Source organism: Cervus elaphus, chromosome 31, assembly GCF_910594005.1.
Source record: "Cervus elaphus chromosome 31, mCerEla1.1, whole genome shotgun sequence".
Taxonomy (NCBI): Eukaryota; Metazoa; Chordata; class Mammalia; order Artiodactyla; family Cervidae; genus Cervus; species Cervus elaphus.
The window spans coordinates 42,302,820-42,323,983 of NC_057845.1; the positions used below are offsets into that span (position 1 = coordinate 42,302,820).

General features: G+C 39.2%; 1 protein-coding gene across 1 annotated transcript in view; it reads right to left on the bottom strand.

The window, feature by feature from the left end:
• DCBLD2 (discoidin, CUB and LCCL domain containing 2) overlaps positions 1-21,164 on the bottom strand; it is a 214,941-nt gene that overhangs the window by 133,906 nt on the left and 59,871 nt on the right. The window contains exon 2 of the mRNA XM_043892567.1: positions 1,280-1,343. Within this exon, the coding sequence (XP_043748502.1) occupies positions 1,280-1,343 (64 nt within the window). The remainder of the gene's footprint in view (positions 1-1,279; positions 1,344-21,164) is intronic.

A 21,164-nucleotide genomic window follows, 5' to 3' on the forward strand; every position in this document is an offset into this window, starting at 1 on the left:
AAGAGAAGGTTATGTATTTCTTTCAGATGGACTCTTTAAGAGCAGCATACAATTTGCTGTGTGCTCTGTTTTCATCTGCTGTGAGGACCAGCAGTGTTCCAGATAGAGTTTGCTTCCCTAGTGTGGGTCCCAGAGAGGATGACTTGAAGCAGAGACCCAGACAAATTGCAATAGACATGCAGGGAGAGCATAAAATTAATCCTAGTTTTGAGTAGGAAGTGGGTGGCTGTTTATTGCTGAAATATATTTCATTCCATTCTCATTGATATCATACTTTCTCATCTTTGTTTCTTTAATGCCAGGGATTCAAAAAATGCCTGACTTTTTGGCTGGTGTTACTACTGTTTTCCCCAGTAAATCTCTATCTTTTATTAGCAGTGATGTTCCCAAGCAGTAGAACTGAATTTTCTGATGGTTACCTGAGTAGTATTCCAGCCAGTAGCCATTCATGGGATGGAGTTATAGTCAAGAATATGAAGAAAGACCATCAGTGGCTCTTAGCCTTGCTTTCAAAGTAACACTTTCTTTCAGCAAGTGAAGTTTAGCAGAAAGTCCTTCAAATACAAACTTTTATATTCCTTCCCTTTCTTTCTCATTCTCTCTCTCCCTGCCTCCTGGGTTCAATTTAACTGGAGGAAAATTCTTTCTTCATTAAGATGACAGAACAGTGAATCTTAAAGGGATCATAGAAAATAGGTGAAGTGGCTTGATTGTACTTCTGGGTTTAATTTTAGGTAGAATTATACAATGGGAAGGGCTTCCCTGGTGGCTCAGATGGTAAAGGATCTGCCTGCAATGCAGGAGACTCGGGTTCAGTCCCTGGCTTGGGAAGACTCCCTGGAGCAGGGCATGGCAACCCACTCCAGTATTCTTGCCTGGGAAATCCCATGGACAGAGGAGCCTGGCAGTCTACAGTCCATGGGGTCCCAAAGAGTCAGACAGGATTGAGCAACTAACACTTTCACTTCACTTCATGTAATGAGGAAGTTACTAGATTTGGATTCAGAAAATTTGAATCTGAATCCTGTCTCTGCTGCTTACTAGCTATGGACATTTTAGTTGATTTCTTCATATAAATTGGGGCTAATATAGACTGAGTATTCTACAGTGTTGCTATGAAAATAAAAATATTATAAAAAGATATATAATGGTTGTAAAGTCTCTTTTAAGATGACCACAAAGGCCAAAGTTACTTTTATCAGAAAATACTTTTTTTCCTCTTTGACTTATTTGCATTAAAAGCTTTTTAAATATGAGGAAACCTATGAGACAGACTTACCTGATTGCAAACTGTTCTTGTTCTCTGCACCTGTCTGCACCGTAAAGAAGATCTGTATGATGACCTAGAAGGGTGGGATGGGCGGAGGTTAGGAGGGAGGCTCAAGAGGGAGGGGGTGTATGTATACATACGTCTGATTCACATTATTGTAAGGCAGAAACTAACACAGCATTGTAAAGCAATTGTCTTCCAAATTAAAAAAAAAATTTTTATTTTTTATTTTTTATTATTTTTTTTCATTTATTTTTATTAGTAAAAATTTCTTTTTTTAAAAGAGTGTTTGGCACAATCAGCCAGGAAGAAACCTTGTTAAGACTTCATTTTTGAGAACAGTCCTTTACCTGTCCTTTAACGTCCTTTACCTTTACCTGTCAATTTGGGGTTTGATTAAAAAAAAAAAAAAAAAACTATTGACTGTAATTTAAATATGAGATTTACTCAATTCAGATTTACATACCCGGAGAGATTTTGACTTTTGAACTTTATACAGCAACAAAAAGATTAAATGGAAAGGACTGCATCTACACAAAGGTATGAGAACTCTATGCAGTTTACCAAGGGTAATTCAGGCAAAATTGTGTTTCCAAACAATTTTGATATTTACTTTCAATTTTCTCAGTAGGGAACTGGTAAACCTCGTGGGCAGTTGTGCTTAAAGGAAACATGGCTCATAGTTCCTTCCCTGTTGCTTTCCAGATTCTCTTCTCTTTCAACCATACTTCTTTGTACAGAGTTGAATCATCAGAGGACTTCTGTGTCCCTTGCTTGGATGACCCACCTAATTATACTGGAGTAGTTGTTTCACTTACAATTGCAAAGAATTTTCAGTCTCTCTGAAATTTTATCAAAGATTTTAAATATAGCCTTTATTGATTGGTACTTCTACAGAGCTAAATATTGCTGGCCTTAATTTCATATATTCAAGATAGGCAGGCCAGATCTCTTCCACTGACCCCCACTGGCCTCACTCTCAACTATTCTGTACCTTGCCTTCTGCCCAGACAGGGAGACTCATACAGACCACACCAGGGGCTTCCTGTGGGGTTTCTGGCTGAGTCTGGCCAATGGAAAGTGCTGGGAGTAGATTGAAGGCAGAGAAAGGGGAGGAAGGCCCTGGTACCCTCCCGGCAAGGTCTCCTCCAGCCGGCTGAGTCTCTCCAGTGGTCATGGATTCCCTCAAGGCAGCAGCACGACTCTTTCCCTGGGTTCCTGTACTACCCCCTCCCCTCTTAATAGCTGAGGCATCAGGCAGTTATTACTAAGTCTTGGATGTATGGTGACCCTAGTCCACCTCATTGAAAGTGTGTCTTTGTAAATAAACCCTCATTGAGTTACTCTATTTTGACCCACCATCTGTTTCCTCTTGGGACACTAAGTAATTTGGTGGACATCTCTGTTTGAACCTATTCCTCATATTCCTACTTTCTCTTTCATGCTGCTGTTATTCTTGGCACTTTACCTGTGTATGATGTATGACCTTTCTGTGTATTTCTATTTAGTATTCTATGTCTCTGAACTGCCTTTATATTCTCTGCCAAATGAGAGAGATAATTTTCAGATCTGTGGTGTACTTCTTTTTTCCCCCTTTCTTTCAAAACAATTGAAAACCTACAAAAAGGAGCAAGAATAATTTGAAGAGTTTTTTCATTCTGAACAATTTGAGCAAATGGTTGACAAGATGACTTATAATCTTCAAATACTTTAATGTGTATTTTTGACAAATAAATATATTTTTCTGCCTAACTACAGTAACACCACTGAAGACAGGAAATTAATGTTGATATATTGTTACCACCTATATCACAGATATTATTCAAGTTTTACTATTTGTCCCAAAATGTCTCCTACAGTAAAAAGAATTTAACCGAGGGTCACATGTTATACAGAGGTATTTCATCTCTGTAGTTCCCTTAAAATCAGGAACAATTCCTCAGTCTTTTTTTTTTTTGTTTTGTTTTTTACTTTCATGGGTTTGACAGTTTTTGAGTTAATTTATAAACGGTCTCTAAGTTTAAGTTTATCTAATGTCTCCCAAGGATTAGATTCAAGTTGTGCTTCCTCTAGGGCTGTAATACCATCATAATGATTTTGTATTCTTCTTATTGCATCCAATTACATGGTACATGTTTTCAATTTATCCCCTTAATACTGACATTAATTTTAATAATTTGTTTAGGTGGTGTCTGCCAAATTTCTCCTTTGCAAAGCCATTCTTTTCTTCATTGAAACAAATAAGCATTTTGTGGATAGTTGAGACCATGTAAACATTTCATTCTTCATCAAACTTGTACTCACTAATTTTAGTATCTACTGATGTTTCATGGCTGAATTCATTATTACTATGATGGTTGCCAATTGGTTATTTTCTAATTAGACCATTTCTCCTGCATTTATTAGTTGGCATTTTATGGTAAGGAATTTGTTCTTCCAATTTATTTTTTCACTTATTTATTTGTATCAGTATAAACTTATAAGTTTCTTAGAGAGCCAGTGGGAGCCCTTTCAGGATGACTTCTATAATTATTTGACCATTTCCTTACTAATAAAATATTCGGACTCATCTTTAATTTTTCCTTGCTTTAGCCCTGAAGTCAGCCATTTCTCCAAGGAACGCTGGCTCTTTTGGTGGAGAACTGTGTTTAGAAACTGGCATCTGGGCATCTGGTATGCTCACTAGTTTTCAAAGTGTCATTGCACCCAGATACTATCAATGGAAAGGATTAGGCTGTACATGTAAGCAGGTGCTCTCTATATGTGTATTGTATGTGTTGCTATATAACTAACATAGTAGCTTAAAACAATGGATATTTATTACTTCACAGTCTAGTCCAGAATTCAGAAGGGGTTTTTTAGCTGGGTGATCCTGGCTCTGTCCCTCTCATGAGGTTGCAGTCAAGATGTTGGCCAGGACTATAGTCTTCTTAAGGTCTGACGAGGGCTGGAAAACATACTGTCAAGGTGGCTTACTCACATGTTGGGCAAACTGGGACCAGTTGTTGGCAGGAGGTCTTTTTCCCTCATGTCATTGAGTGTCACCTTAGTGTGGTGGCTGGCTTTCCCCAGACGGAGGAAGCCCAGATGTCTTTTAGGACCTAGCCTCAAAAGTCTCACTCTTTCATTTCTTTAGCATTGTTTACACAAGTGAACCTTATTCAGTATAGGAGAGGACTTCACAAAGGTATGAGGAACTGGATTCAAAAATACTGGAGGCTGTTTTAGAAGCAGGCTACCACAACATCCATATCTATCTATTTATCTACTTACCTATCTACCTGCCTATCTACCATCTATCTACTGGAATCTATGTGTTTGTACTGGTCCTTCCAAGTTCAATCCAACATCACAGGATTCATCCTAGCTTGTCCTAGGCAGTGAAGATGCTGATCCCCACCATTCTTATAGTTCCAATATATCTACTTATTTGATCAACACCCATATATACAATGGCAACCCACATTAGTACTCTTGCCTGGAAAAATCCCATGGACGGAGGAGCCTGGTGGGCTGCAGTCCATGGGGTCGCTAAGAGTTGGACACGACTGAGTGACTTCACTTTCACTTTTCACATTCATATATTGGAGAAGGAAATGGCAACCCACTCCAGTGTTCTTGTCTGGAGAATCCCAGGGACCAGGGAGCCTGGTGGGCTGCCGTCTATGAGGCTGCACAGAGTCGGACACGACTGAAGCGACTTAGCAGCAGCAGCAGCATTTGGGCTTTTACTCCTTGCCAGGCCACTGCAGCCCCTGCTCCTACGCCCACCCCCCATGAACTACTGGCTTAATGACACCCCACCTAATGTTTTTTGAACTGAACTATTCAGGAAGTTATTCCTTTCTATTCAGGAAGGAAGATAAGTAGGTGTGACTTTATTTTTTTGTTGTTGTTGTTGTGAATTGTAATGTGGCAGTGGAAAAAATGTACAATACTTAGATTTGGCCTAGAGAAATAAATCTCTGGCTCCCGCATCTACACAGAGGTCCAAGAACTATGTCACATTTCCTGCCTATAAGGGATAGGCATTCCCTCCCTCTGTGAACAGTTGCTTGTTTAATCTGTCAAGGACACTTCTATGCAGGCTACATCTATAGTCTTTTGTCTCCTCCTTTTTCCCCTTTCCCTTTTGCTTTCCCTTTCACTTCTTTTGCTTTCCTTTCATTCTCTTCTTTTCATCTCCCTTCCCTTCTCTTTCTTCTTCACTTCCCACAGACTTTATCCTTGTCAATTTTTTTTTCCCTAAGTAGACTTTGCTTCAGGTTTGTCACTGACATCTCAATTGCACAATGATGGTTGTTTATCACATAGCAGTCCTGAAGGTATTACTTGTGTGGTGCAAAAGGGCCAATCTATACTGATCCTTTATTAGAATGATTTTGATGCATCTTAACCTTCCATTCATATAAGAATGCTTATTTTGAGATCATGGTGATAGAATTTCAAAGTCACCCTTATTTCTATGCTCTTGCTGAAGAGCTTACTAGTGACCTGAGGACTTCCATATCTGAATAAGAATACAGAGAAGTGAGACAGCATTTCATTCTAACACTTACTTTCTCTAAACTACAGGCTAAAGAATCACATGAACATCTTTCCTACTCTGGTCTTTTCATCTCCCCAGAAAGTTAGGATTTACTAGATGAGATGTTTTCTGAGGGTTACAAGACACGTGGAAGGCATGGAAGGACAGATATTAAGGCTGAGCAAGCTGTTAAACTGTTATGGGCTTTTTAAAAGGAGGGCTAATGGGCTCCTCTCCCCCACTGCACCCAAGATCTGGAACTGGAAATTGGGCTTGGTTAAATCACCCACAGAATTGCATGAGGTTTGGGGAATTTGGATGTGAGCTTTTTCTCTATTCATAGAAACATATCAACATTATTTGTTCTGCGCTGCCTGTGGAAAGATGCCTGGTAGGGGAGATAACACACACAACATGTCAGAGCTGGGGGACTGACACCTCTGAGCTCAACAATTCTTACACCTCACTTGAGAATAAGATGTGTGCATGCGGGAATGCAGGCTCGGTAGAGAGCCAGGACAGTGTGAGCAGATTAATATTTAGTACATTTCATGGGCTCCAACGTTATCATCACACAAAACTCATATGTCATGGCGGTTTCGTGCTGTGAGGAATTCACTGTGGCTTGTAAAATGGCCTACATTTTTTCAAGTAAGGTCAATGCCAAATCTTATCTAAAGTAACTCTTTAGAAATATCATTCCAGTGACTTAGGAAAAGGATGAAGCAAACAGCTGTACAAGATAAACATTTTAAAATGTGACGACTGACACTTTAGAGGGGCACAGAAAAATTCCTAGATAAGACAGTATGACAACATTAACCACATTATAGAATACAGGGGGTTTCCAAATACCACTTATATCTTGTGCTCTGCTAAACTATACTAAGATTTCTTGGAAAGAAATGGAAACCCGCTTTTGATCACTGTTCCTTATGATTTTAAGAGGGTAACAAAATAGCAACATTTCTCTTACATGAATTTTGACATTAAAATCTCTTTGTCTATTCATTCTAATGCCAGTTTTTCTGGATGCATTTAATGTGTTCATTTGAGTAGAAAGAGAGCATTAATTTAAAGAAAAAGTACAGGACAGAATGAGCCGTGATCTCAGTCTGAGGCAGGAAGGTTGGAAAGGAATATAACCTCTAGAGATACGTTTCTAGGAGTCATCATGGTAAATTAAATTAAAAAACAAAACCAAAAACCTTTTGCTCTTTCAATAGGTCTGTTGGACTTTTCATGCTTTCTTTGAGTTTATTATTCATTTGTCTTTATAGGAGAACTGAAAGGAACAAGGTTAATGGAGTTTAAAAATAAATTTATAAATAGTTAACAAAGAGTGAAAACAAATATTAAATTGTTTCTGTTTATGAAAGGCATCTTTCTTTTCAACAGGCGGAGAATGCCATAGGGACAAAATCGTTTAAGTTTCTTAACTTCAGCGTAAAGCGTGTCACTATTTCAAAACACATACACAATGGGAATCCCCTGGAGGTCCAGTGGTTAGGACTGAGTGCTCTCACTGCCAGGGCATGGGATCGATTCCTAGTTGGGGAACTCAGACCCCCACATGCTGAACGTGGCACAGACCAAAAAATAGGTAAACAAAGTTTTTATTTCCCAATGTAACCTTTGTAGCACAAAAGTATTATTGCCTATTATGGTAGAGATTTATTATCTTGCCTCTCTATTGTTGATTATCACATCTTCTCATAACCACACCTTCATTTTCCTTACGATATAAGCTTTCTCCCACCTTCCATTCATGCGGTATGCGTATGTGTGTGTGAGCAGTCATGTCTGACTCTTTGCAACCGCATGGACTGCTCCTCTGTCCGTGGGATTTCTGAGGCAAGAATACTAGAAGGGTTGCCATTTGCCATGTCTTCCTCGAGGGGATCTTCCTAACCTGGGGATAGAACCCGCAACTCTTGCATCTCAGGCACTGGCGGGCAGATTCTTTACCCCTGGGAAGCCCTTCACACAGCATGTGCGAGACCACTCAGCACATTCAGTCCCTCAGCCACCACGCACAGTGATTGGCTCCAGGATCACCATGTGACCCAGTTCGGGCCAATGAGAGTCAGTTCTGGACTTGGGTGACCATATCGGGGATAAGAGTCTTTTTTTCACTGGGATTTTTAGCTGCACGGTGATAAGGGAGACCCGTGGGTACTGAAAACAGCCAGAACCAGCCCGAGAATAGAGGCCAACAGAGAAGAAAGTGCTGGTGAGAGAAGGAAAAGGACTGAGTGTTGGTATTTGAGCGCCAACTGAATCATATCTGAATTCCTTTACAGAAGTTTTTTTTTTTTTTTAAGAGGAAGTTGGCATTTTAGATCAAATTTCTGGTTAAAAAATTAGCAGAGGGCAGACATGGGCTGTAAAGTGTTAGTAGTGATTGCTAAGCTGTTGCTTAACATGTGGCCAATCCACACTAATGTTTAAACACTTTTTGCCTCAACCTATTCAGATTTTTAAAATCTATTTAACTAAAACATTTTGGTGCTTATTGTGTGCCAGCCACTGTCTCGATCACTGTACCAATAACAACGCAATTCTCATACCAAACCCATGGTGAAGGGATTATTAATATCCTCCTTTTACCATGGATGAAGAAGAGGTCAAGTAACTCACCTAAAGTCACACAGATAGCAAGGGGCAGACCAGACGTGGGAACTGAAACCCTTCAGTCTGACTTTCGATCAATTCTAACCATTACACTACCCTGCCTTTTCAGATTAGTGCTCTACCTTGCCCAAATTCATAAACAAACAGAACATAATGTGTTACTGTGCATGTTATGAAAAAAATTTGAGACAGATGGATATTGTCATACAGCTTGTTGGTTAAAAAAAAGAAGTGAGACCAAGAGGCAATATGGTGTTGTGATTGAAAGTGTAGGCTCTGCCTTCAAACAATCTGGGTTTGAATTCCAGCTATGCTAATTACCAGCTGTGTGGTAAACTACTTTACCTCTGCATGTCATCTTTATTTCCTCTTTTATAAAGTGGAGCCAATATCTACCTCTCCAGGTTGTTGTGAGGGTTAAAAGTGATAGTGTTTCTACAGAATTTAGCAGAGTTCACTAACTTAACTATTGCTATTATGGATAAATCTCACTTTTTTTTCATTATACTATTCTTATACGTAATGTTTTTTCTCTTTTCCATTCATATTCTTCAATATGTATGGCTACTTTGCTCTCGTTGGGCCAGTGCTTTTATTATTTCCTCACAATTCTATTCTTTTAATTAATTTCAGTCTTTTAATCATCTCTGAACTTGTCCTAATTATTTTTTTCCAGTTCTAAGAGGATTTTCTTTTAGAGCAACAAGAGAAAGCGTGGAATACAGAGAAAGTCAAGTCCTGACCCTACCTTTTTGCTTCTGTCTTTAGAGAACCAAAAAAGTACCAGTAATTTCCTGTTCTTGTCTAAGTTGAGAGATTTGGTGTTATTCGTTTGTTTCACCCTTCAAGTCATTTTCTTTGGAGAGGAACTATCAATTACTTGTTAGGGAGTTGCCTCTGATCCCCATGATTCCACACAGGAAGCCAGGGTGCCTGTTTTCAAGGGTAAAGTCCCAGGATCAAGCAGTAGGGAATTTCAAAATTTTGATGCCCTTAATGGACAATATGAAAATGTTTAAAAATATATGAGATAATACCATTGGAAAATCTGTACAAAGAATCTTCAATTGTGGTTGTTCCATTCCTGCGCTTTGCGCGTCATGGGTAGCCACAGTTAAGTGCTTCAGAATATCCCCTCAACCCAGCCCAATGAAGAAGAGTTTGCAGTCTACGACTATGGTCTATTACACGTGGAAGCAACAAGGCAAATAAAAGCAATCAAATGACTACTGCACTACATCCATCTTTCTCCTCCTGACTTTCTGCATTCACCAGCCATGGAGATAAATTTAAATGTAATTATCATATTTTACTACAATTGCATGAGAACTCAATACATAGTTTACTTCCCCTGGACTTTTAAACAAAGGTAATGGGAGATCCGACCTAACTAAAATGACCCAGTTCTAATGCGCTGTGACTCAATTAGATCTGGAAGTTAAAGATAGAAAGAAAACTGCTTTAATATTCTGTTATCCTTAAATATTAAATTTAATCTCCTTTATTTTCTCATGTGGTGAAGCACTGTTAGAAGGAAATATTTTCCCTTGAGTGTTTCATCTCACTCTTCACACAAAACGTTATGAAATGAGCCTTTCCTCTGAGGACTTTTCTGCTCGTCCATTACTGGCTGTAGGATGTGGCATGATATGGACAAACATGACCTCGTGATCCTTCTGCTAATGGGGACCTTTGAGGAAGATTAGGCGGATTTTCCAAACAACTGGTTTAAGAGCAGTGAGGTAGATAAACTGAAAGCACTGCTCTGCCTCGGCCTTGGCATCAGCTCGTCTTTGAAGCCATGAGTCATTTTCCTCTTAGCAAGAGAAAATGCTATTAAAACAATTCATTCCTCAATGATTCAGAAAGAATTTTGAAAAACTGATGACAATGTTATCCATTATTTTGTGAAGGTTACAAATTTCTCTGATTTTTCCCAAGCTCCAGGGGACTTTTCTAATTATTCATCTTAGTGGTTGTAGGCAGTGAGCTGGCAGAGGTTGGTTTTTTGGTTGGGATGTTGTCTTAGAGGTAAGTTTTCAGTATCAAGGCCAAGACACTTGGGTCTACAGATTCCATGACAAATGGAGCCATTGGTGAATTTTAAAAAGGAATTCCCCAGACTCTGACTTGTTTTAGTTCATTTGACTGGGGCTTCTCTGATGGCTTAGTGGTAAAGAACTTCTGCCAATGCAGTGGATGTGGGTTCAATCTCTGGGTCAGAAACATCCCCTGGAGAAGGAAATGGCAACCCACTTCAGTATTCTTGCCTGGGAAATCCCATGACAGATGAGCCTGGCGGGCTACAGTCCATAGGGTTGCAAAAGAATTGGACATGACTTAGCATCTAAACAACAAATTAGATTGTTTGACTTTATGAAAAGTAAGATGAAGCAAGAGCTTAAGATTGAAACTTTCAATATGAAGAAATGTGTTGACTGACCTGTTATTTAAACTGGAAAGAAACATGAAGGGTAGAGACAGTTCAACTGACTTAAACAAAAACCACACACACACACACACACACACACACACACACACACACACACACACAACTTTAATGAGTTTTGAGGTGACTTAATTGTTTGGGTAAATAATATTTATTTTGCCTACCTCTTTTTTGCATTTGACAGATTATTTCATGGAACGCTGATATAATTTAGATAGTCACAGATTTTATATGTAAGTAGAATAGGCTGTAGTAGCATGTAAACCATTATATTTTTATAAAAACAGGTGATTTTGCTTATCAATTGCTGTGTATAATTGACAAGCAAAAGACATCTGGGTATACACATTACACTCATTGAAGTGATAGTCCAGGCAAGAATAGCCCTCAGGAGAGTCTATGCAGGCTGCTGCAGTGTCCTGGCAAGTCACGAAGTCAGAGTGAAGGTGGAGGCAGAGAAGGATGGCATTTGGTGATCCAAGAATCAAAAGTTTGCAGTAAGATGCTCAAGAGCTGGAGTTAAGGTCTGTGTGTGAATTTCCAGGAGTGAGAAACGGAGGGCCCTGTGTCCAAGAAGAGCTATAACATTAGGAAGTACCCAACAGGGGTTGGATACCAAGTCAGAATAGGGACTGAGTCCCCAGACTGGTGGTGACTGGGTTTCAGCACCAAGACAGAAGCTCAGTTTAATGAATCAGTCAGTTAGTAAGCAAACACTTATTGAGTGCCTACTGTATGCCATTGGTATGCTAGGTTCTGAATGTACAAAGGAAAGCAAGACCCAGCTGCTGTCCTCTGATTTCTCACAATTAGAGAAGGGGATGCAAGCTTATGACCTAACTAGGAGCAAGTATCACAAGATGATAAGTGTTAGAATAGAGAGAGCTGGCGTTACTTATGTCTTTTCTGCCAGTTGTCAGGAGTGGTCTCTTAGATTGGGGATAAGGAGTATTTAGAAGGGGATAAAGTAGTTCTGTCTATGAGGAAAAGAAGGCTGTAGAGGTCAGACTGAGTCAGGGCCTGCCTCTACTTAACCGATGTGCGTAGGAGCAGCAAGATGGCATTTTTAAAGTCTTGGCAGATAGCTCCTTGCTCCAGATACTGTCACAGCTCAAAAAGAGCAGATGAAGAACCGTGACTGGAGTTAGAGTTCTCCTTTACTCTCAGCAAACAGTGGGCTTCACACATTTCAGCTAATCTAACGATCAAAGAGTTTCAAGGAGGAAAATATGTAGGAAGTAAAATAATTCATTTGCAGTTGAGGGGATGCATCCAAGAGAAGACAGGCATGGTAAATCATGCTTCTCCTTTATTTGCTCATTTCTCTAGAAAGGAAAACCCTCGTGATTTATTTCATCACCTAAGTGATTCTTCAATTATTTTATCCACGTGTGATTTCTCTGTATATTTCTTCAGAATACTTCATTTACATCTATTGTTTATACTAACCCCAAAGATGCAACCAAAACAAATTTGTCATTTCATATGCTACAGGACATGTGAACAAAACATAACAAAACAATGTAACAAATGTATGCAAATTTATTCCAGTCTGCCAAGCACTGAATTTAGTCCATTGGTAAGACATCTACTAGGTTGCATGAGATGGTGGGAACCAACTCTGGCCTAGGAATCAGGAAATTGTGTATCTACCCTGCCATCCCCTTTCTTGCATGGTGACATTACCTACTTTGGTTTCCTTATCTCTCACATGCTTAGATCCTGTATATATTACAAGTTTTAAATGAAATGATGATGGCAAATACAAGTACTTCCAATTGTGGTCTATAGCCTCCTCCAAGCCTCATTCCTACACTATCCCTCTATGTATCCTCACCTTCAGCAAAATGAACATTTGACCTGGCCTTCTCTCTTATATCTCAGAAAGTAGCTCTTCTATTTTCACTCAGAAACACTTGGGTCATTCTCTACTGTCTAGAAAACAGTGAATGAGGATACAAAGCAACTATTCTTGTTTCCTTTGACGAGTGTGGTTTAAGCTAGTTGAGCTGGTTGCCCATTTCTGGATGATTTAGGGTTGAGCCAAAATTCAACAGTATGTGAGATTTTTATTGGTTTGTTTGTTTCCTAGTAGTTTGGACTTCTCAGAGAGAGGTGGCTCTAGTAAGATACCTTACTTTACAGTCAGCAACTTACTTGAGGGCTTCTGTGCTGGAATTAATGCTTCCATCAGATATAGATAAAAACAAAATTTTAAAGTCTAGAATGACTTCTGTTTATTACAAGTAATTGAGGGATTAATGGTCTATTCTCTAGCCATGTTTCTCAGGGGCACATTGTTCTGATAAGATAAATTGATTATTCTTTCTGTGTGTTTTTGAAGTAGCAATGATTTTTGTTGGAATATGCCTTTACTATTATGTTTAACTGTTAATAGATATATGTTGCTAACAGCATAGGCAAGTAACATGTAATAAGAATTGCAATGATCTGCTGCAGGGATTTTAAATGTCATCAGTCTTATTAGGTCCATTGTAGATAAGTAATCAAAGCTCAGAAAAGTTATGTAAATTAATCAGGGAAAGCTATTAATATTTCTTTTTCTTTCAGGATGGAAGCCCAGCTCTTCCTGACTCTGAAATGCAACTTTTGATGAGAAGATTACATACTGAAAATGTAAGAAAGAACAAAAATAAATAACCAAAATAAAATAAAATGCAACCTCTTGCTATAATGCCTTGAGGCAAACTCCAAGTTATAACTTCAAGATACTGCTATGCCAGAGTGAGTCAAATTTGGCTTGTTTTAAACTTTCATGTTTAAACGAGGAGATATTTTTGTCTCCTGGGTTTAGCACATACTTGAAAACGAAAGTGTTAGTCGCTCAGTTGTGTCAGGCTCTTTGCAGCTCACCAGGCTCCTCTGTCCATGGGATTCTCCAGGCAAGAACGCTGGAGTGAGTTGCCATTTCCTTCTCCAGGGGATCTTCCCAACCCGGAGGTTGAACCTGGGTCTCCTGCACTGCAGGTGAGTTCTTTACTGTCTGAACCAGTGAAGCCCAGCACACACTTGGCGCTGGGTAAACATAGAGTGAATGGGGATGCCACAGCTGCCCAGGAAAGAGCTTTGGTGGTCCATTTCAGAAAGACACTGGAGAGGCCTTCTGGAGCATGTTTTCAGTTGTGCAGGCTCCAGAACTGGCCATGACTCCTCTGGGGGAGAGGGAGGTGGTTTCTTCTAGGAAGAGGGTTGAGCAATAAAGCCACAGAGGTTTGCTGACACATTTGCCAGGCATGACTTATGCTCATTTGGAAGTTATTCTGTGGCTCCATTAGTAAGGTGTTTCCCAGTGCATCACAGCTGCCCAGCATCCAACCCCTCTTCCACTGGGGTCGATGGCTTCCTGGTCGATGGCAAAAGCAATTATTCCCTCACTGCCAACCCTGATTATACATCACTTGACTCCAGTAATGAGCAGAGAAATTCAGCAATACCAGGAGATCCATGTTCGCAAGGTGTGGGGTATCACTAATCTTTTGACTCTGAGAATGTTGGGCATGTGTAAATTTATTGATCATTCTTAGCGATAACTGTCACTACTACTTGCAGGATTAACGGATGAAAGCTAAAGCAGTCTCTTTGCATCGGGGTAATTTATTTTCTTTTTTCTTTTATAGTTTGTTAGTTTCTAGTTATAAGATAATATATATTAGAGAAAATTTTGTAGAAAAGTTGAGAGAAGAGAAAAGCATCACTTACAATTCCACCACAGTAAATAAGACAACCCCTGCTGACATTTTGTTGGATTTCTTTTTAGTCTTGCCAGCTGAGATCACACTGAACATATAATTAATATACCTTTTCTTGCCTCTTCACTTAATATTATTTGACTACTTTTGTAAGTTATTAAAAGCACAAAAAACCCTTTTAAAGGCTTTTAAACTTATTATAATTATTTCCAATGTTATTATAAAGCCTCCCAAATGTATGTAATGGTTATATAATATTTTCTCCTATAAAGTGTAAAAGTCACTCAGTTCTGTCTGACTCTTTGCGACCCTATAGACTGTACAGTCCAAGGAATTCTCCAGGCCAGAATACTGGAGTGGGTAGCCTTTCCCTTCTCCAGGGGATCTTCCCAACCCAGGGATCGAACCCAGGTCTCCCACATTGCAGGTGCATTCTTTACCAGCTGAGTCACCAGGGAAGGTAGCCTATTCCTTCTCCAGCGGATCTTCCTGACCCAGGAATCGAACCGGGGTCTCCTGCATTGCAAGTGGATTCTTTACTGACTGAGCTATGAGGGAAGCCCTTTCTTCTCTATATCAGCCTAATTTTCCAAGGTCACATACCTGGTTATTCACAGAACCAGAGCTAGAAACAATTTTCTCTTATTCATCTAAGAGCATAATCCAAGTAAGTTTTTCTTCCCATTCTCAGATGAAGGATAATATTAAAAGTAGAATGGGGTTTTGATTAAAACTAAACTTACTCTTCAAAAAGAGTTTCACATCCTGTATATTCAGTCTTTTTCATGTTTCCCAGAAGAACACTTTTGTTTTAAGGGAGTTAAAAGAATGCAGGGAAAGAACACCACTAGTAGTACACTCTAATGGGATTTATTTTACTGTTTAAATAGTACATCACCTTCGTGTCTGTACAGCTGGGATATAAGCAGATTTTAAGTGACAAATGCTATAACATCATGGCATCTACTCTAGGTTTGTGGGACTAGGTTATGTTGTGGGTTCAATTATAACAGTTTGATCTATAGTTTGAGTATGAACACTGAGATTCTTCTCCCCTCCACCACACTTTGACATTTTTTAAAGATGAAGAAATAGGAATGTGGAAGTACAATCATTTGTCTGAGGTCACAGAGGGAGATGATTGCACAGCTGGAATGTAAGCCTTGTATTTGACTAAAACCTTGGCTTTGTTCGTGGGCCTAGCTAGACACATAAAGCTCTTCTCTTCCCCAGCAATGACTTTTAGTACCAGCTTTCAGAGACTGCCATTGAATCTAAGCTTTGTGATCAGTATTTAGCAGGAGAAGAAGGGGAGGAATTACTTATCTTTTTGCATACATTAGCATGCAAATGACTTCTTTCTCTACATTGTGGAAGGGTCTGAAATGATCACATATACAATATATCTTTTATCAGTGGCCCTGGATACAAATGTTGCTTTGATGAATCCACATTTAGAGGCCTTCTCCAAACATTTACAGTGCTTTTTAGGATTAGAACTTCTATCTACTGTCATTTTTAACAAAAGGAGAATTATGATTAAGTCAATTTATTCATTATTTACTCTGAACAGTCATCCTGGTATATTATTTTTTTCCAGTAGTTTTCCTATATTTAAAAGAGAATGTGAATATGTTCCCAGAATTTTCCAAGATTATGGTATTTGTTTATTTCTTGATCCGTTAAGACTTTCTTGCTAAACAGCCATACATTGACCGAGGAAAGCCACATGAATTTACCCATGTTAATTTTTCTCTGATAAATTAAGGTCACTCTTATGATTTTAGAGGTCTCACAGAGAAAACATAAGACAGGTCCTGGGCTTCCATGGTGGCTAAGTGATTAAAAAAAAAAAAATCCACCTACCAATGCAGGAGATGTGGGTTTGAGCCCTGGTCTGGGAAGATTCCACATGCTGAGGGGCAACTAAGCCCATGGGCCACAGCTATTGAGCCTGTGCTCCAGAGCCCAGGAGCCACAACTACTGAGTCTGCATGTGCATTGCAACTAGAGAATCACCCCCTCTCATCACAACTAGAGAGAAGCCTGCTCCGCAGCGAAGACCCAGCACAGCCAAAAATAAATAAAATTATTAAAAAAAAAAAAAAAAAAGAACAGGCCCTCAAGTTAAATTCCCTGCTGACAGTCCTTCTCTAGAAGACTTCCCTAGTGAAGTATCCGTGACCCGTGATCCTAATCCACAAGCAATCTTCCTAATCCACAAGCAATCTTGCCCAGGCAAGGTGTCTCCCCTCTAACTAGCAAGCATTTCATTGGGCGGAGTTATCCTTTTGTTCTTTGCAGGCTTTAGTGTCAGGAGACCTGATTGCAAGTCCTTGTTTTTTTTCATGACCTAACCCTTTGCTTTTTCATGCCTAATTTTGTGGATAAAACTTAGCAATTTTATTTTGATGTGACAAACTGCACGTAAAGTGTACAACTTGATAAGTTTTGACGTGTGTATACTTGTGAAGCCTTCACGATGACGAGTGTATTCTGCAGCCCCAAGAATTTCTTTTGCTCTTTCGTGATGCCTCCCTCCCTCCCTCCCTGCCTCCTCCAGCACCTTCAGACAACTGCTGATCTGCTTTGTGTCGGTACAGATTAGTGTCCATTTACTACGAATTTTATATAACAGGCAGAGTCATACAGAGTGTATTATTTTCTTGGTCTGGTTTCTTTTACTCCGCATAATTTTTCTGAGATATGCTCATGTTGTTGGATGTATCCTTTTCATGCTGAATAGTATTCTATCCTATGGATAAATCACAATTATATCCATTCACGCCATCCAGTTATGAACCCAATAAACTTTACGGAGTGGAAAAGGAAAGACACTACGGTATAATACTTTTATGAACTTCTTTTTCTACAATAAGTTTTACACTATCTCTTCAGGTTTACCTCTGTAAGTATTCAAAAATGAATTATAAATACAATTTAACCATGCAAATTAAAAGGGTCTATTGGACCCAGATGGTATATTGACTATTTTTTTCTGGGGTCCTGAGGGATAACCAAGGAAAACTCTCTGAAATTCTAATTGCTGGAATATAAGAACTGTTTTTGAAATCTGACATCTCACTTTCAACAGAATTTTAGTAAATAGAAATACATCAGACAAACATTAAAATGATCATCACCAGCACCACAAAAATAATAATGGAGGGGATCCTTACAATGCTAACCACCTAAAAGAGCAGACGTTTTTGACTTGAGAAATCCAGGTCTAAACACTCATCTGCTGTATTGTTTTTTCCATAAGTTTCCCCCTTCTTAAAACAGAACGTGAAGATTTCCCCAGAAGTTTCACCTAAATCATCAGCTCTTTTCCTCACATCTTTTAAAGCAATTGCTCTTCTCAGATTCTCAGCTTGAGGGAATGAGCTACATTTCATTCGGAGAGTGGGAAGCAGTGGGTCAGATAAAACTCACTCAGGACACATAAAGGACTTGGTCTGCTCGTTGGGTAACTGCCCAGCTTAAAATTAGGATAATGAACTGCCTTCTTTACCTGAATGAAATATTTCTCATGTTTCAGGTTTCAGCACTCTTTTGGAAGGCTTCCATCTCTCCAATTTAGTTGCAAGTGAAACACACAAAAAATCTGCTTCCCACAGGCTGTTTGATTTAGATGATATTGATTAACAATCAGCCAGGAGATGGGAACAATCTATTTTGACCTAACAATTTCACCCATCTTTTTAAACTGACTTTCAGAATTTCCACTTATGGTGCACATGGATGCTACATTAAAGGATATATGTCAAAAACCCTAAAATATTAAACAATTTCTGGTTATTAAGGAATTTTTGAATAGAAGGAACTGTTACATTGGAACTGGTCTGCCTGTGAGTTGTTCAGTGGAAGCAGGCAGGACCGGAAAAGAATACTCAGTAGAATGTCCCCAATAAATGTCCACACATTACTGGATGTGTTTGAGTGTCTAACCCAGGCCCTTGATATGGAATCTTCACTATCACTGCAAAAGTTAAAAAATTTAGCTGAAACATGGATGGACCTAGAGATTGGCATACTGAGTGAAGTAAGTCAGAGAGAGGAGAAATGTCCTATGACATTCCTTAAATGTGGAATCTAAACAGAAATGATACAAATGAACTTACAAAACAGTAAGAGACACACGGCATTAGAGAAGGAACTTAAGCTTGCCTCTACACACTGCTATATTTAAAATGGATAACCAATGTAAATCCATGGCTGATTCATGTCAATGTATGGCAAAAACCACTACAATATTGTAAAGTAATTAGCCTCCAACTAATAAAAATAAATGGAAAAAAAAAATAAAATGGATAACCAGCAAGGACCTGCTTTAAGGCACATGGAACTCTGCTCATTGTTATGTGGCAGCCTGGATGGGAAGGGAGTTTGGAGCAGAACGGATATGTATGGCTGAGTCTCTTTGCCGTTCACCGGAAACTGTCACGACATTGTTAATCAGCTATACCCCAGTACAAAATAAAATACTAAAAAAAATTTAGCTAAAGAGCACGTCTTACAATTTTTTTTTTAAAGGTAGGCAATTAACCTATCTATTGGTGGACCAAACTGATTTGATTAGGTCTAAGACATTCTCATGGAAACTGTTAACAAAAAGAATTTAAATTCTACCATCTCTTTATGGAAAATTCATATAAGCACCGTTTAAAAAAAATCTCCTTTATCTTTTACTATTATAAAATGAAAAATATATATTTTTTAATATTTCCAAGAAATGTCAAAGGACCCACCCAACTCCCAGGCTGCTCACTGTTTTTTTTTTTTTCCTCTTAATTGCTTTTACATCATGTCCAAGTCTGACCATTTGCACTTAACACTTGCTTGATAAACTCTGCCAAGCTGAAGGATGCTTGTCTGTTTTACATTCCTCGGCCTGTGAAGCGTTTTTTTCTGCTTCGCATGCCTAAGGGGGCAAAGGTCAAACCTCCTCAGCTGCAGATGAGGTCATCGTTGCTGATGGTCTGCAGCTGATGACAATAAAAACAGGGTCTCCCCTGTGACCAGTCCTCCCCATTTAGGAGCAGTGATGTCATCTCTGGTGAGACAGGATGAGACATGTAACTGGGTTTAAATTGCAACACATAAATTTTTCTTCTGACTTCACTGCAATCTTTTATTTATTTTTGCAGAAATACTAGTTTAATCATGGTTTCAGACTAAAAATAAATAAATAGATGAAGTAGAGGAAGCTTATGTTTTACAAGCAGTCCTTCATATCTGTTAGGCAAAGCCAGAAGAAAATGCTGTTTTCCTACATCGAAAGAAATGAATATTGGCAATCTCATATGCCAGTCTCATCCTAACACTTTCAAAGTACCTGTCTCCAAGAATACTAAGTGTTCTTACAAGGATTTCAGAATCAGACCTTAGTTCAGGTGTCCCCAAACTCTAGGCCATGGACCGGTACCTCCTGTCAGATCAGCAGCAACACTAGATTGGAAGTAAAGAGCACAACTTAGAAAAGGCAGAGGAACCAGAGATCAAATTGCCAACATCCACTGGATCATCAAAAAAGCAAGAGAGTTCCAGAAAAACATCTACTTCTGCTTTATTGATTATGCCAAAGTCTTTGTGCAGATCACAACAAACTGTGGAAAATTCTTCAAAAGATGGGAACACCAGACCACCTTACCTGCCTCCTGAGAAATCTGTATGTAGGTCAAGAAGCAACAGTTAGAACTGGACATGGGACAACAGACTGGTGTCAAATTGGGAAAGGAGTAGGTCAAGGCTGTATATTGTCACCCTGCTTATTTAACTTATATGCAGAGTACATCATGAGAAATGCCAGGCTGGAAGAAGCACAAGCTGGAATCAAGATTGCCGGGAGAAATATCAATAACCTCAGATATGCAAATGACACCACCCTTATGGCCGAAAGTGAAGAAGAACTAAAGAGCCTCTTGATGAAAGTGAAAGAGGAGAGTGAAAAGCCTGGCTTAAAATTCAACATTCAAAAAAGTAAAATCATGGAATCCAGTCCCATCACTTCATAGCAAATAGATAGGGAAACAATGGAAACAGTGAGAGACTATTTTTGGGGGCTCCAAAATCACTGCTGATGGTGACTACAGCCATGAAATAAAAGACACTTACTCCTTGAAAGAAAAGCTATGACCAACCTAGACAGCATATTAAAAAGAAGAGACATTACTTTGCCAACAAAGGTCCATCTAGTCAAAGCTATGGTTTTTCCAGTAGTCATGTATGGATGTGACAGTTGGACTATAAAGAAGGCTGAGCACCGAAGAATTGATGCTTTTGAACTGTGGTGTTGGAGAAGACTCTTGAAAGTCTCTTGGACTGCTAGGAGATCCAACTAGTCCATCCTAAAGGAGATCAGTCCTGGGTGTTCATTGGAGAGACCGATGCTGAAGCTGAAACTCCAATACTTTGGCCACTTCATGTGAAGAGTTGACTCATTGGAAAAGACCCTGATGCTGGGAAAGATTGAAGGCAGGAGGAGAAGGGGTTGACAGAGGATGAGATGGTTGGATGGCATCACCGACTCAATGGACATGAGTTTGAGCAAGCTCTGGGAGTTGGTGATGG